The 15441-nt window shown below is 41.8% G+C and overlaps 1 protein-coding gene across 1 annotated transcript in view; it reads left to right on the top strand.

The window, feature by feature from the left end:
• Positions 1 to 1669: 1669 nt before the first annotated feature.
• Positions 1670 to 15441, top strand: part of LOC145393029 (uncharacterized) — a 60404-nt gene continuing 46632 nt past the window's right edge. The window contains exons 1-4 of the mRNA XM_080267353.1: positions 1670 to 1800; positions 7076 to 7236; positions 9289 to 9423; positions 14346 to 14459. Of these exons, the coding sequence (XP_080123479.1) occupies positions 7114 to 7236; positions 9289 to 9423; positions 14346 to 14459 (372 nt within the window). The 5' untranslated portion in view covers positions 1670 to 1800; positions 7076 to 7113. The remainder of the gene's footprint in view (positions 1801 to 7075; positions 7237 to 9288; positions 9424 to 14345; positions 14460 to 15441) is intronic.

Below are 15441 nucleotides of genomic sequence, written 5' to 3'. Positions count from 1 at the left end.
CTTTGCATGTGAAAATTTTTAGAATATGACTGACGGCCACTCCTAGAAATATATCCACATCTAGATATTCATCCATCCACCATCCAGTCTGTTACTGACCCATCAGAAAAAACAGAGTCCAGTGTTAACTACTTAATCCAAATAATCGAGTTGAGTCACCACTTGCAACATTTTTTATCAATAAACCCCATCCAACCCTCGGAGGCAGGTGCTTATTAACTCAGATCACAGACGTTTTTAAGTATGAACTGTGGATGGATGGGGGTTCAAGTCATTTTTTGGGGAAGGGGAGGTGGTAAGCACAATGCTGCACGTTATCCACACATTAAATAATCCAAAATTTCAAATGGGGAGGCGAGTCTCTGACATGGGCTTCAGATCCCCTCTTAGTTACGCCACTGTGTATGAGAGCAACGAGGATAATGCACCACAGCAGTATACCACATGAAGGTTCATCCTTGATCTCCCTGCATAATTCAAGATAACTGTTGTATAAAGGGAAAAACACTCAAGCACGACTGAGGAAAATAAAGTACAAAAGTACTAGATACGGCAACTTCGTGGTTCTTCGGGTTCGCTGAAGTCTGCGGTGGGAAACACCTCGCAACCTAAAATAGTTGGTGAGCAGGGGCGCACCCAGGGGGGGCCCGGCCCCCCCTTAGCTCTCTGGTCTGTAAAAATTTGTATATATTTATTTCGATAACAGCAAAACATGAAAAATTGGCAAGTACAAACAAAGAGTAACACATGAGCCAGCAGCTCTCTGACTCTAAACCTGCATATGACCTCCCAGTAATTTTTGGATTACCTGACCTCACCTCACTACGCCCCCCCTTAGAAAATTCCTGGGTGCGCCCCTGTTAGTGAGAGGCAGAAGAACATAACTGATCTGAGAGATGCGCCTGTATCTAAATAAAATCGAAATGATTTTGCGACCCCAAGCTCACGTGAACCTGAACCCGATGGACTTGATGTTGCTGTTCTAACTTTACAATCCACCAACCCCTTTTCGGGGGACAATGAAGTGAGGACGTTTGTCTAATTGGGCAGGTCACTGCCTGATTATGTCAGTGCCATCAAATGAAGACGTCGCTCTCCAGCACTGGAATGACACTCCCCTGAGTCCCCTGTTTGGACACAGGCAAGGTGGGTATAGGAGCCTGTGTCAACCTCATGGACGTTTCGGGGGTGAGGGGTCGTCCTGCAAAGGGTCGCGACTCCTTAGGGGTATGTCTTTCAGTCTGGAAACCATAGTAAAAAAAAATAAATAAATAAATCGCCTAATGGTGGGTCTAAAGGTGATATAGCAAGTATGTGTAAACTGAAAACCTAATGAAAAGTGTCTAGGAGTGTCTTCCATTTGCAGTCAGTTAATGGAGATTTGCCAGCATGTTCCCTTTGTTCTTCTGTGATGTCTTCGCATATTGAAAATGGGAAGCCGCGCACTCGCCCTTCAGATGTAATTCATGACACTACCTGCATGGCACTGAATTAATATTCTGTATAATCGTTATTGCTTTCACAGTATTATTCAAATCGAAGCGATCATCTCATATAATAGTACAGTCCAATGAAACGGAAAAAGTAGATGATTAGTGTGGCGAATGAAGGAAGCGTTCGGCCGGGTTTGGCGGTCTGTCTCCCGCCATGTTGCTGGCAGAGAGTAAACAACATATCGCAGCCACCATATATTTCACCCCTCTCTGCCCCACCCTCGCACCACCCACCATGTCTACGCCTCTTATGTCGTAGACAGACACTGAGGACCGTGTCTGCCCTGCCACTCGGCGGGCTGTTAATGTGAGTGAGAGCTATTTGACCATTTCCTGACCAAAAAGATCGATCGTTGTTCCGGGTTGTAAGGGCATAAGTTACTGCTGATCAGAAAGGTATTATTGAACAGGATTCACCCTGCATTATCAGCTGATACCCTGTAAATGTGGAGTAGTGCAGGCCACGAAATTTGCAATATATATAGGTGTGACGATCAGACCAGTTTGTGCTTAGGAGAAATCGTACAGATTTGTTTAAAATTCGCATTTCTTGCTTTCCGTGCTTTTTGTGTGGGAAAATGGTAGCTAATAGCGAAGTTGCCACACTGGGTGCCCCACACTGTTTATACTGTTTTGGTAGAGGTACTTCCTCGTCACAGGACTAATGCTGAGGTCAAACACGAAACATGGTTAAGGGCAAAAGTGATGTCTGATAGCCATAGATGACCTCGGTGAACATGTTCAGTCCATGGTTCCAGACATCATTTCAATACATTCATAGTGGTCTGCCTAAGGTATGTTATTCCTGTATTACCCAGTTATTCCAGCAATTTTATGTCTCTTGCTTGGCAGTGGCATTTTAGCCATGTAGATCAGTGTCATGTTCAGGTAGTTACTATGTGATAATATTTAATAAACCATAACTTTAATTAAAGTAGAATGAAGTGTTTTCTGTTTATAATGAAGTGTTTTCTGTTTATATCATCATTTGCTGATTCTTTTGTGACACTTGTTGCAAATGATCAGGGATTAGTAATGACCTCAAAGCCGGGAAGGAGTTGATCTGTGGTGGAAGTGTCATAAAAGAAAATTGCCAGCAAATGGTGAGTTATAAACAGAAAAAAAATTAAAATTACTTGAATTCCAATTGTGGCTATGCTATATGTTAACCTTATGAGGAAGTAGGCTACTGTGAATGAATTTGTCTATGGTAGGTTGTTTTGAAAACATAGTAGCTACTTAATTAGCTGTATTATCTTCAAGGAAACCTAAGACCACCCTATTTTGCAGTTTTAAGTTTTTATCTTCAAGTCCCATAAGGGATTTTTTTTTTTCTTTTATTTTCTCTATGCATTTTAAAGTAACAATGGTTTTTATATCCTGTAACTCATGAATAGCCTTTAAAAAGCAGTTTTTGTTTACAATCCCCCACACCTTTGAAAACCAGATGTTGCGTACCATATGCTTTCATTCCTTTATTACTTGTATAAACCATTTTGTACCATTTGGTGTCAAGTTTAGAATGTATAATTTGAGTAAAATTCTTATTTCAACCTATATTCAGTCTTTTTTTTTTTTTTTTTTTTTTTTTTTTTTTTTTTTGACAATGAGGGGTGTTTAGTAGGTAGCTCTCATCTTTATGGACACCAGTTCTTTTATGACACTTCTGTTGGAAGTCAGTTAATAATGAAGATATAGCACTCATAAATAACACATGGCTTCTCATGCATTTTGTTCTGTCTTTGCCACTGTGCATGTGCATGCTAGCCTAACTTGGGGGGGGGGAGAGAAGTAGGCTGAAGTAACAGGAGGCAGTAGATAACAGATAAAGTAAGTTGGAGCCACCATGAATAGATTCAGATTTGGAAAGTTAGTGATGAGTGGATGGTAGGCTATCACAGTAGAAGTGCAACCCTTTGAGGTTTTGTATGAGATTTTAATATATATATGGGTTAGTATGATTTTAATCACTGTGAGCTTTTATTCAGGTTATTATCCTTTTTTTTCTTTTTTCATCAATGTGCTTTGCCACTGCCTGTAAGACAGAGCCACTTTGATGAATTTGAAGTTTTAAAAGTATGCAGCTCTTGTCATGTGTCATTATTCAAGAATCGTCTATTTACACATACTTCAGTTGTTTTGCTCCCTCATCCTCCATAACCCTGTGTCTCGTTTATTAATTTACCATATCCAGTCATCTTAGGCTTTTATTGTATCCTCCCACCCTCAGACTGCTTTGCAAATACAATACTCACTTCACGACTACTTTGTTCATATCCATACCTTCAATACTGTATGCCCATTCCATTATACCATACACACTTGTACCCTCCAAGGAACAGACTTCCTTTTACCATAGGTGACAGACCTCTTATCCTGTTCAACCTGCACAACCCATATATATTCTTTGACAAACCAATTTTAACTGCTGTCATCCTTGACTTTTCAAACTTATGCTGTCCCAGCCTCACACGCACTGATGTGGACACAGTCACCTTCATGGAGTTCTTATGTGGAGTTTATAGTCAGTCAGCTATATTTTATCAAGGCTTTCATAGCACCATCCACTGTTCTTGCTTGGACCACACAACTCTTCAGTTTTTTAATGCATACATAAATACTGTACCTTTATTTTCTGTTGTCTTACGAAGGGACTTAAATTATTCTTAATTTCAAGTTGTAAATGACAAGAGCAGAGAAGCACGTGGATTTTACATCATCATTACCACCATCACCACCTTCAGTTTCTGTAGTTAGAAGTATACCAACATTTCAGCTGTATCTGTTCTATGACCTTTAATACAGTATTATAGGAAGAGCAGTAGAAACTACATACAGTAAAACCTTGATATAGGCTACTGACTTCAATAGACCGTAATTCGCTTTTATCAGAATTGAGGAGCTATTGAACTAAATTCTTATGTATTGGAGAAAGCATGATAAAGCCAGAAGTCTGGACAGCTTGACCACTTCAGCTATGTTCACCACAATAAGGTAAATAAAAGACACACTATTTATCAGTGTACAGTACAGTATTATTGTATACAGTATATTATACCATTTGATTATTGTAGTGAATGTATAAAACAGTACAGTACTTCAGTGGTAGTGAAAACAGTTTAAAAACCATTGGTGCAATCCAGACTAGTGCCTGATATATTGGAAAAAGTCTGGGTTAGCAGAGGGAAGTCGGGATGTCCCTTTAATCGGAATTTCACTTTTTTTTTTTTTTAAATGGCTTGGGGCCCAATTAGTCCGTTATAGTGAGGTTTTACTGTATTTTGAGTTAGAGGCTAAATTCACATTTTGTAGCATTAATTGCAACACAGGCAACATGTAGCTAACTAGTATGGGATGCATTCATGTATTACAATTTCTTCCTTGTAAATGGTACTGTACAGTGAATTAGGGGAAGTAACAAATCGCTTTTATTGATAGCTTTGTACTGTGGCTTTTTGGTAACTTTATTGTAAAATAGAAAAATACTTCAGAATAGGTGATGTATATTAAGGATGCTAACCCCACTATTTCCATCCTTCCTTTAACCCTCCCCATCCTTCCATTCCACACTCTGCCCCACCCCTTGCATTATACAGTAACTACATTGAACTTTTTTTTTTTTAATGCGAGAAAGAAGGAACCAAAGGCCATGAGCCTGCAGTAACAGTTCCCTCCAAGAGAAAAACAAAATACAATAGAGAGCCAAATTCAAGATCCAATCATTTCGAGATGCCTGGACACACTGCGTTTGAAAGACTGGAGATCATAGGCAGCAGGAAATACAGACAGAGAGAGACAGTTCCAGAGTTGACCTGTTGCATAAATGAAGGACTGGGAGTAACGGTTAACTCTTGCATTAGAGAGTTGGACAGAAAAGGGATGAGAGTTTGCTGCTAGACGGGTGCTACGCGCCCGTCGTAGAGGTGGAGGAATGCATGCAGACAGTTCAGAGGAGCAGTGACCATTAAAGTAGCGATAGAAAAGAGATAAAGATGCAACAGTGCGGCAAAGAGACGGAGGGTGGAGGGAGTCAGTAAGAGGAGGAGAGTTAATGAGATGAAAAGCCTTTGACTCCACCCTATTAAGAAGATCTGTATGTGGGGAGCCTCCCCACACATGAGAGTTGTTCTCCACAGAGGGGCTGATAAAACCACTGTATAGAGTCAACAGTTGTGCAGGGGTAAAGGAAGAATGGAGTCGGCTTAGCACACTTAATCTCATGGAAGCAGATTTTACAAGAGATGTAATATGATCTTTCCAATTGTCCCATCTCCGTTCCTGAAGAGGGTTAAAGTTGGGCAGCTGCCATATTACCGTATCTGAGTAAACAGTGTTTCCATGATTCTTTCGTGTGAATACAAGCAGTCCTTACCGGTACTATAAGTCATGGATGTTTTCCAAAACAGTGACTTTATTTATTACCTGTATTTATTATTACAGTATTTGTATATTCAGGTACTTATATTCAGAGTGGCCAGTACTGTATGGCAAAATGGTGATTTTGTCTTATGCATACCAGCAGCTTTTCCCAGCCTGAAACTGTTGTACAGCATAACGTTACTGTGTGGCATAGCACTATCTTCAATTATCTTGCCTTTATAACATGATGTAGTTGGAGCCACCGCTGTGTACACTCGGGACCCAGAGCCAAAACGGTCCACAGGCACCCTTTCTCGCTCCATCTCACACGGCCCTGGCCATTCACTGTGCGAGTTTGATGTGATGCATATAACATAATACAATTTAAGCTAGTCAGTGACTAGAAAAACAATGACATAGACATAACACTAGCAAATCAGAAGTCTTAAAGGCCATCACAAAAAAAAAACCAAGAGAACATGCTTAGTGTTGTGTTCATCCTCATACCAGCTGTATGCTCTCCCAGCGCACTATAGCTTTTGTCCACCTCTCAGTGCTTTTGCATATCAATGTAATGATTATTTAATATCCAGTACACATTACATTCAGGCCTTTGTGACCCCCCACCCCCCTTTCCATGCACACACACAGCACTTTTCATGATGCTGCCTTTGGGCTGTGCCCACACATTTGTTCTTGGCACATGCACATGAAATTTGGCACACACATACTTTGACAGTTTAAACAAATGGACAGAATTTAATTAAAACTGAACAAAAATTGGCATTTTAGAAATGAGGATGGGGAGTCACCTCCGTTGGGGCCTATTGAGGAAGTGCCTGTCTAAGCAATTTTCATGAAACCTGTGTAGGTCCTTAAAGCAGGGATACATTTTTTTTTTTTTTTATGTAGTTGTATGTCAGTACCTCTGTTAATTATCAAGATACAGAGACACAAACTTCAATTTGATTTTCTCAAAAGCATAGTTTTGATGATTGGCCAATTTGAACCTAAGTGCCTCATTATGTATTGTGTATTTACTTATGGCATACAACTGTTACTTTATACTGTGGGGACAGGCAGTTTGGCTTTATAGGTGAAAAGGGAACTTTAATACTGTGTGGCAGTTTTTATGTACAGTAATTAACTGTTGGGATAATAGGAAGATAGAATTTCTAAAAGGTGGCTTATAAATCGTCAACTTGTGTGCATATTTTTTGCAGGTATAGGTGAAGTGGAGTGTAATTGAAGGGTTACACTGATGGAGACCTTCTTAACCCCAGAGGAGTACTACACCACTGGGGAAGCCATTGCTCGACCCTTCAACATGGAGCCGGACCCTGATGGCAGGAACCAGCAGGTGGCCGTCATCATGACCGGCCAGGTGAGAACAGGGCTCGGCTGTAATGGAAAGCTTATTATTTTATACTCCATTCGCTTTTAGCGCCTTCAGTCTGACGGCCTGTTGAGAATGTGACTGAGCCAAGGTGGAAAAATTTTCACCACTTTAACCCTTGTGACATGTTGAGAAGTGGACTTAGCATGGATGGAAAACACTTACTGCTTATATCTTGTATGCTTTAACACTTCAGTCCAGTGATATTGGTTATTATTATCTCCATCCCAGTGACATCTTTTTCCTTTTATTCCTGCCACCATTGAACTGTTGTATAAGTGTAGGAGAAACTAGTTGCAATGACAAGGTTAGAAACAGCCTCCATTAACTTTTTCACAGTCTAAAGTCTCTCTCTTAGCTGAATAAAATTGTCTAAAGATACCATGAATTTAAAAAATAAAGTCATCAAGTGAGGGGGTTAATTGTGTCAACTCCAGATCATTTTATTAATCTTTGGTTAGTCCTCGTGTAGATGTTGATCTGCCATAGGCAAGCAGCCTCCCATGCAGTGATGATGTTCCCTTGCAGCTGACTGCCTCACCAGAGTGAGGTGTGGAAAAAATTGTGGAGGTTTGGTTCCTGGGTAGATGCTGCATATTATATGTCTCCACCCAGTTAACAAGGACACCATAGCAGGCTTCATTTCACCTTGTAAATTGGTTATATGGTTACCACCCAGCATTGTAAATGATTTCCTGGGTTACACAAAACAGTGTAGACTCTCCTGAAGTGGAAAGAAGAGTAGTAAAAGTGACAGGAAAGAAAGGGAGAAGTAAAAAGAGTGGAGCACAGACACAGAGATGGCATGAGAAAGAGTAAGGAAGAAGTAGACAGCACTACATAAAGTGAGTGACTGATGGTTGCCACCACCATCCTCTTGTAGTGAAGAGATAAATGAAGGGTCTGTCTATCCTCTTTAGTCTGAAAAGTTTCTCCAAAGCTGAATAAAGTAATTTGTAAGCACAACCTGAAAAATATGGTAGGTTCAGTAACCATTCTAAAGGGATTAGCTTGGCCAAAAAATTTCTGTCTTTTCGTTATGAATGCTTTCAGCAACAAGATTAGAATATGGTTTATTTTCTGTCCGCTTTATCTTGGCCCAAGTAGCTAGCTGTGCATCCTGAATGTTGAGCTTGAACAAGAGAGTAGAATATGGTTCTGTATTATTCCATTTAATTTAACTTCAAATTTCCATCTCTCAATCTTGGTGCTGAAATGTTAAAAGTGATTAACACTTAAATATGGTGTTAGTCACGGACGTGTAATGGGAAGGATGTAGAACCATATGCTTACGGTATTCTCCCAGTTGTATTGGAGAAGAACTTCACTTGGTGGCACAGATTTCTGCCTGGTTATACAAATTTCTGTCAGCTCCCTCCCTGTCCTTTCAAAGAGGATGGTGTACTGCTGGAAAAGGGCAGTTTCAGCCTACAATCCACAGGGTTTGCATGCAGATGAACTTGGGGCTTAACAATAACATTCTGCATTGGAGCTACAGGATATAATCTGCAAAACAACCAGCATCTCTGCCAGGTTGAAGAGGGATGAACTATAGCTAATAAGGTATTGCAGGATTAGTTTTTAATATTTTTACCATTAGGGGAAAAAAAAACTTGCCAGTGTGATCCTGTAGTTTTTTTTTTTTTTTTTTTTTCCAGCAGTGTTTAGTTCCTTTTGATTTTGTCTAGTGCACAGAGTTCTTAGTTTATTTACTTTAGTAATTTTTTTTTAATGAATCTGGTATTAGTATAGTACCTGTATACATTATTGATATAGGGGATTGATTGTTTTTGGTATTTATTCCCTTTATTTGCTTTCTGGACGTGCTACTCCTCTCCTTGCCCTAGGGTGGGAAAGGAGATCTGGATGATAATGATGATGATTTATTTCTTGATCTTTGGAAAATGAAACTTAAATTATAAAATTTGATTTTATACAGAATGTTTTAGTAACCTGGCCATTCAACTTGGGTTAGAGTTCTTTGTGTTGGTAAATCAGTTTTGAGAAGTTAGTGACATGTGATATATTTTTTTCTAACAGGTGTACAGAGAAGCAGGGTTGAAGCACAGCAAACACCCAGAGGTGGAAGGCCGTCTGTATGACCAGCTCTGTCAGATTGGGAAGCACAAACTAAGGGATGAAGTCAGGAGAATGGCACTCAACCTTGCAATATCGGTATAACAGTGTTTCTTTTAAAAGTGCACATTATTATTACAGTAATCCCTCATTTATCCAGACATAATAGAGCCAAAGGCATGTCCGGGTATTAGCAACATCCGGATAATGAACACCATTCCCCTACTATACCCAGACCGTAGCTATACCTAACCTCCAACCTACTGTATACGTAACCTATTTGTACAGTACCTATGCTTAATTTGGCAGCGCTTTCCAGTCGTTTAGGCATATTTAGACATCAAAACACACATAGGAATATCCAAAGTAATGCTAAACACCTAGAAAACCATGCAGAAGAACCACTAAAAACCAAAAAACACCCTACCTATACACTACTGTATGTACAGTACCTCTCCTTATTTTGGCAGTGTTTTCTGGTCAGACCCATATTTTAACATCAAAACATACATAAGATTATCCAAAATAATTTTCAACACCAAGAAAACCATGGGAAAAAAAAAAAAAAACATTGAAAACCAAAAAACACCCTACCTATACACTACTGTGTGTACAGTATGCCTCCTTATTTTGGCAGTGTTTTCCAGTCATTCTGCAATATTTTAACATCAAAACCTGCGTAGGATTATCCAAAATAATTTCAACACCAAGAAAACTGTGCAAAAAAACAATGAAAACCACAAAACACCCTGCTATACACTACTGTATGTACAGTACCCCTCCTAGTTTTGGCACTGTTTTCAGGCCATTCTGCCATATTTTGATATCAAAACACACATGGGAATATCCTAAAGAAATGTTTGCACCAAAGAAACTGTGAAAGAAACCTAAAGTTCCCTGCCAGAAAACATTTGGTTGGGGTCCTTACCACCAACTGCACCGCGGACAAGCTTCCCGCACACCTCCAGCAGGTGTAGAGTTGTCCCATGTAGTCTAGTGGCTAACATTCACGCTTAGCAAATGTCAAAGAATTACTGCTCTTCTTTCTCCTGTACCTGCTGGAGCTTGGCGATGAGTAGTGACATGTGGTACAGTGATGTCGGCCCACCCACCTCAGAAGACTCCGAAGACAGCCACAAGCTTGTGTCCAACTGAGACTCAACGGCCGTCAACGTGCTCGGTTGCGGGTCCAATGGTGAAGGCGAAAAACGAAGTGGTGGTGGTGGTGGTGGTGGTGGTGAGAATAGGCTAGCACTCGTGTGGGTCGCAGGCTTGAAGAAGGAGTCGATCCTGGTCTGATGATAGGACTGATGATTCTGCCGGAGGATGACAGCGTCCTAGACTGCCCGCAGCTCCATCACCAGGCTGAGTGGCACCAACTCCCTGTCACTGTGTGGGTGCTCGGCATACTCCAGGTACCCATGGAAGACTCTAAGATGAGGGAGTGAAGGAGTTGCGGAGGGCTGCGAGTCAGGGTCCTCATCCTTGTCCTCATTGGTCTCGCTGTCCTCTTTCATGCCTGCAGAGGCAGCAGCGGCGATCTCCTCATCAGACGTAGTCTAATAACCAGGATCGCCGCCATTGTCGTCCACCCAATCCCTCATGTTAGTGACGTCCACCTGCTCTCTTGCTGTTCAAGGGCGGCTGTTGAAATCATTCACTTTGATTCCCTGGAGGAGACGAGACCAACCACTTTTGAGGGTTTTCATGGAGACTTCCTTCCACTCGTTCACCCAGTTGAACACTGCAGACTTCAGATTGTAACGGCGAAGATTCTGCAAGGTCTGCTCCCTACATGTGTCCTCGGCCCAGTCCTCGTCCTTCAGCATCACCATCACCTCGTTCAGGAACCTCTGACAGTACGGTCTCTTGGCAGTCATGACAATACCCTGGTCCATTGGTTGAATCAGAGCAGTCATATTAGGTGGCAGAAACATGCACCTAATCTGCTTGTCATAAGCAACCAAATCCTTCTCAGACAGATGTGTCGGTTCATTGTCCAGAAGCAGGAGTGCCTTCACTTGGTCAGGAACAATACCAAGGACCTCCGTATGATAATGGGTAGCCTCTTTGACAAAGTGTCTGTGGAACCAATCTCTGAAGATCATAGTGGTAAACCAGGCCTTCACAGAAGGGTACCACACAACAGGTTTGAGGAGGTGCGTCCCGTTAGCACTGGCACAGCACAAAACAGAGACACGTTGTTTGGACAATTTCCAGCCAGGCACAGTCTTCTCCTTTTCCTCAGCCAGGGTATTGGTAGGCAAGGAGCGGTAGAATAGACCAGTTTCATCAGTGTTATAGAGTTGACCAAGGGCAAGGCCCTCGTCCTGGATCAGCTGCTACACTTTCTGATGAAATGGGTTTACTTCCTCTGCTGCCATGTCCAAGGCCTTGCCATGTGCCTTACGGCCAGTAAGTCCATGGCAAAGTTTGATACAAAACTTCTTGGCAGCAACCTTCACATCGGTCCCATGCACTAGCACACTGGCACCATGTTGATGGCAAAACCACAACAATGTCGTCCGGTTGATAATGGCGTGCTGCGCCTGGGCCATTACCTTGCTGCCTCCCCTGTGTGTGCTTTTGCAGAAGTCTTGTCTGTCCTGTGTAAGCTTGTCCTGTGACTTTTTTATATCAAACATTGTTGAATGGGTTATATCATATTCGCGAAATATACGTTCTGTGGTCCAGCCCACGTCAACCTTGCATATCTCACATTTCTTCTCCAAAGTCAGAATCTTCCTCTTCCGATTCTCAGATGGTGGTGGGGCCATTACCACACACACGAGAATACAGCAGAGGAGGGCCACGACCTGAAGAAGGTAGGGGACCACCACAAAAGCTGCTGCATTCACAGCCATTCTTGCAAGCGAGTCACCGAGGCGAGACAAAGGTGGGAACTGAGGTACGGGCTTGTTGGCTGGCAAGCAGTACAGTGCTGCCATATCGCACCCCACGGTTGCATCTGTGCACATACGAGGCAAAACTCAGCAAACTGACATCTGTGTATGAGGTTCACCTCTGTTTGCCCAAGCAAGGGTTAGCAAATAACAGCAACAGTGGATGCCCAGTACATCACTGCCTCAGGCAGTGTATGACTAATGCAGCCTGCCAGGCAACTCTGACCATTTAGTAGGGAAGCGGACAGGTGCGCGTGATGGGGGGTTTTGCGCTAATCCCGGAGGCCTAGGGACTCTGCCATTTGGCGTAGAGGGTTGAGGCGGACGGACGCTTTTACCATACATTTACTTGTGGCTTTTGGTGTGTGTTACATGTGTGGCGGCCACCAGGAACCCTCAGCTAGGAACGATGCTCGCCCTGTCGTTTCAAAACTAACCATAAGTTTTTTCGAAAATATGGTCAGTGTGTTTCCCAGGCAAAATTATGTATGTGAATATATCCTAACCTAACTTAACCCTACTCACTAGGGCTGCTTGGCTGAAGTGGCTGGTTGTGGTATTGAAATGAATACCCATACAGAACGGAAGTGTACTGTACAGTACATACACACATACTGTACTGTACTATCATACGCATTTATACAGAGGTTACTGCACTGATACTGTATTGTAATCATATCATGGGAAGGACTCTTTCTCTCTCTCTCTCTCTCTCTGTGTCCTGGTGGCTGGGCGACATTGGACGTTCAGTAGAGGGGTGGACAGCTGCTGTCATTGAACATGTACTCGTGGCTTGTGGTCTGTGTTCGATGGCTGTGGCAGTTGGGAAAGACTTAGCCCTGTGGCCGCGCGACATTGGATATATGGTGGGGATGCGTACAGACGTTTTGACACCACTTGTAGGTTACAGTCGTATATTGACTTGGGTACTGGAGGTTCAATGGGAGTGATTGGACGAGCGTGGGACTTTGACTATTTAGTACAGGGGCAGACAGACATTGTAGCTCTGGTTGTGGGTTATGGCTTGTTTCCGGCTCATGGCTGGAGCCCAGCGGCCACGATACCAAATGTTTGAACATGTCGTCTGGCAGACTGAAGTTGCAGGGGTCTTTCATGTCCAGATAACAGCAATTAAATTCGGATAATGGTTTAATAGAGCCAGGGCCTAGCGTCCGGATGATGAACACATCTGGATACTTAACATCTGGATAAATGAGGAGCTACTCTGTTAATATTGCTGTTATCATTTTTAGTAAGAGATCTGCTTTAAAGTGTCTGAAGTTCCTGTCAAAAGGTGATATCATGATTATTAAGAGTTAGAGCAGTGGAGGTGGGGTTACTGAAAAATGTGTATGGGATGCAGAGTGTGGATCAGATAAGAAGTAATAAGATTCGTGGCAGATACGAAATGAGGAAGTTTATGAACAGTTGAACTGAAGAGAGTGTGCTTGGATGGTATGGTCATGTGGAGAGAATGGGAATGAATAGGAGGGTGAAATGGGTATATGTGAGTGAGGCTTAGGTGAGGGAAGGTGTGGTAGGCCAATAAGAAGGTGGGTAGATGTGGTAAATATGTATAATGAAGCAAGTTTGTGGGAACTGATAAGGGATTCAGCTGGTTGGATGAATATTGTATGAAGGAGTGCATGGCAAGAGTCATTGGGCTGATTATATCCAGTAGATGATAGGTGGTCCATATGTGTGAATGGTTATCCCTGTCAGGTGATAAGGATTCCGGGGGCTTGAATGAGTGCATGGGTGTGTTGCCAGTTTCATTAAGCATGTTGTTGATTAGTTTTCCCATTATATGTTTTTATTTTTCCCTGCTTTCAGGCATGTCTTGCACCATGTCTGTGGGTGGGAAAAAGAGGTAGGATGATGAGGAATTACTGTACCATATGTCGACATTTGAACACTAATATGGCTGCTTTTTCTGAATTAGCGTATGATTATACCTTTACTTGGTCTTTTATACTGTATTTAATCCTCTTCCAGGGAAGGTTTTGTGTGTGTGTGTGTGTGTGCCATACCTGTGTAGCCTATCAGGAATGTTTACAACTAGTGTTATATTTATTTTTGCGTGATTCTATTAATCCTACATATTTGTATTGGTTTTAGGTAAACGACCACGAGTTTAAGCCAACTGTAGCCTGGCTAGACAACTTCATGAGGCGTTTCTGTCTTTCCAAGAAGAAAATGGGTTTCCATAGCACAGCCATGTTGGTTAACAGGGTAAGCTTTTTTCTTTTTCATAACAGTTGTTTTCTTCACAGTAATGATCATAACCCTTATAATCAGATGGCTTGTTTATTTATTCTTGCTACAGATGTTTTTATTAAAGGTAATAGAGATTTTGAGGACTGGGGGGATTAGATATAGTCTTCATTAGCCCCCACACCACTAGGACACTCATAAGCCGATTAAATTTGTATATTAAAAGGAGGAATAAAACAAAAAAGATATCATAGTAGTTAGAGGTTAATATTACTGTACCGTACTTTATATTGCATATTGTTTGGGGAGATTGTACCTTATGCTTCCATTCTCCTTCCCTCTGTGTTCCTAAAGAGAGGTATGACCCATGAGCCACGCCTTTATTACTAAAGCATTGAGCCCAGGATGTCTTTTTCATTATATTGTTTCTACCATGTGATGATTTTATTCAGCATTGGATAGACTTTCCAAACACTGGGGATTAGATATACCTTTAAAAAGAAAACTGGTATGAGAAGCCTTTTGTAACACCAATGAAACTGTTTGGTAGCAACAAGAGTGTTACCCAGTGCAGGGGGTTAAAACTAAGTGAGCAGAGTGTAAGCAGCTTCTAATTTTTGTAAGTCATTTAAGGACGAGGAGGAGGACAAGGGGAAGACCAGAATGAAATGGAAGGGTGTAGTGGAGAGATAGAGAGGGGGATGTCATTTGAGGGATGGTGGCCAAAATGTTAGAGGACAGGGCAAGGTGAAGGTGATAGGTTTGTAGCCACCCTTTACAGGATTGAGATGTCTGGCAGTAGATAGATGATTTATGAAGTACCCGATGGTGTGATACGATATGAATCAGACAGCATCACACATAGCAAGAGTTTAGTCAGCAATGATTGAAAAATTACATGCCGGTGTTTTGTCATCATTTGTTGATTATAAAAAATCAGAGCATGTCCATGTGGATTTAATAATACTTTCCTTTACTCACAATATTCTTGCCCCAAAGA

This window comes from Coenobita brevimanus, chromosome 23, assembly GCF_032717465.1.
Source record: "Coenobita brevimanus isolate Jiangsu-jjx chromosome 23, ASM3271746v2, whole genome shotgun sequence".
Lineage (NCBI taxonomy): Eukaryota > Metazoa > Arthropoda > Malacostraca > Decapoda > Coenobitidae > Coenobita > Coenobita brevimanus.
The sequence above is the reverse complement of the archived record's forward strand: the minus strand, read 5'-3'. Positions and strand labels throughout refer to the sequence as shown.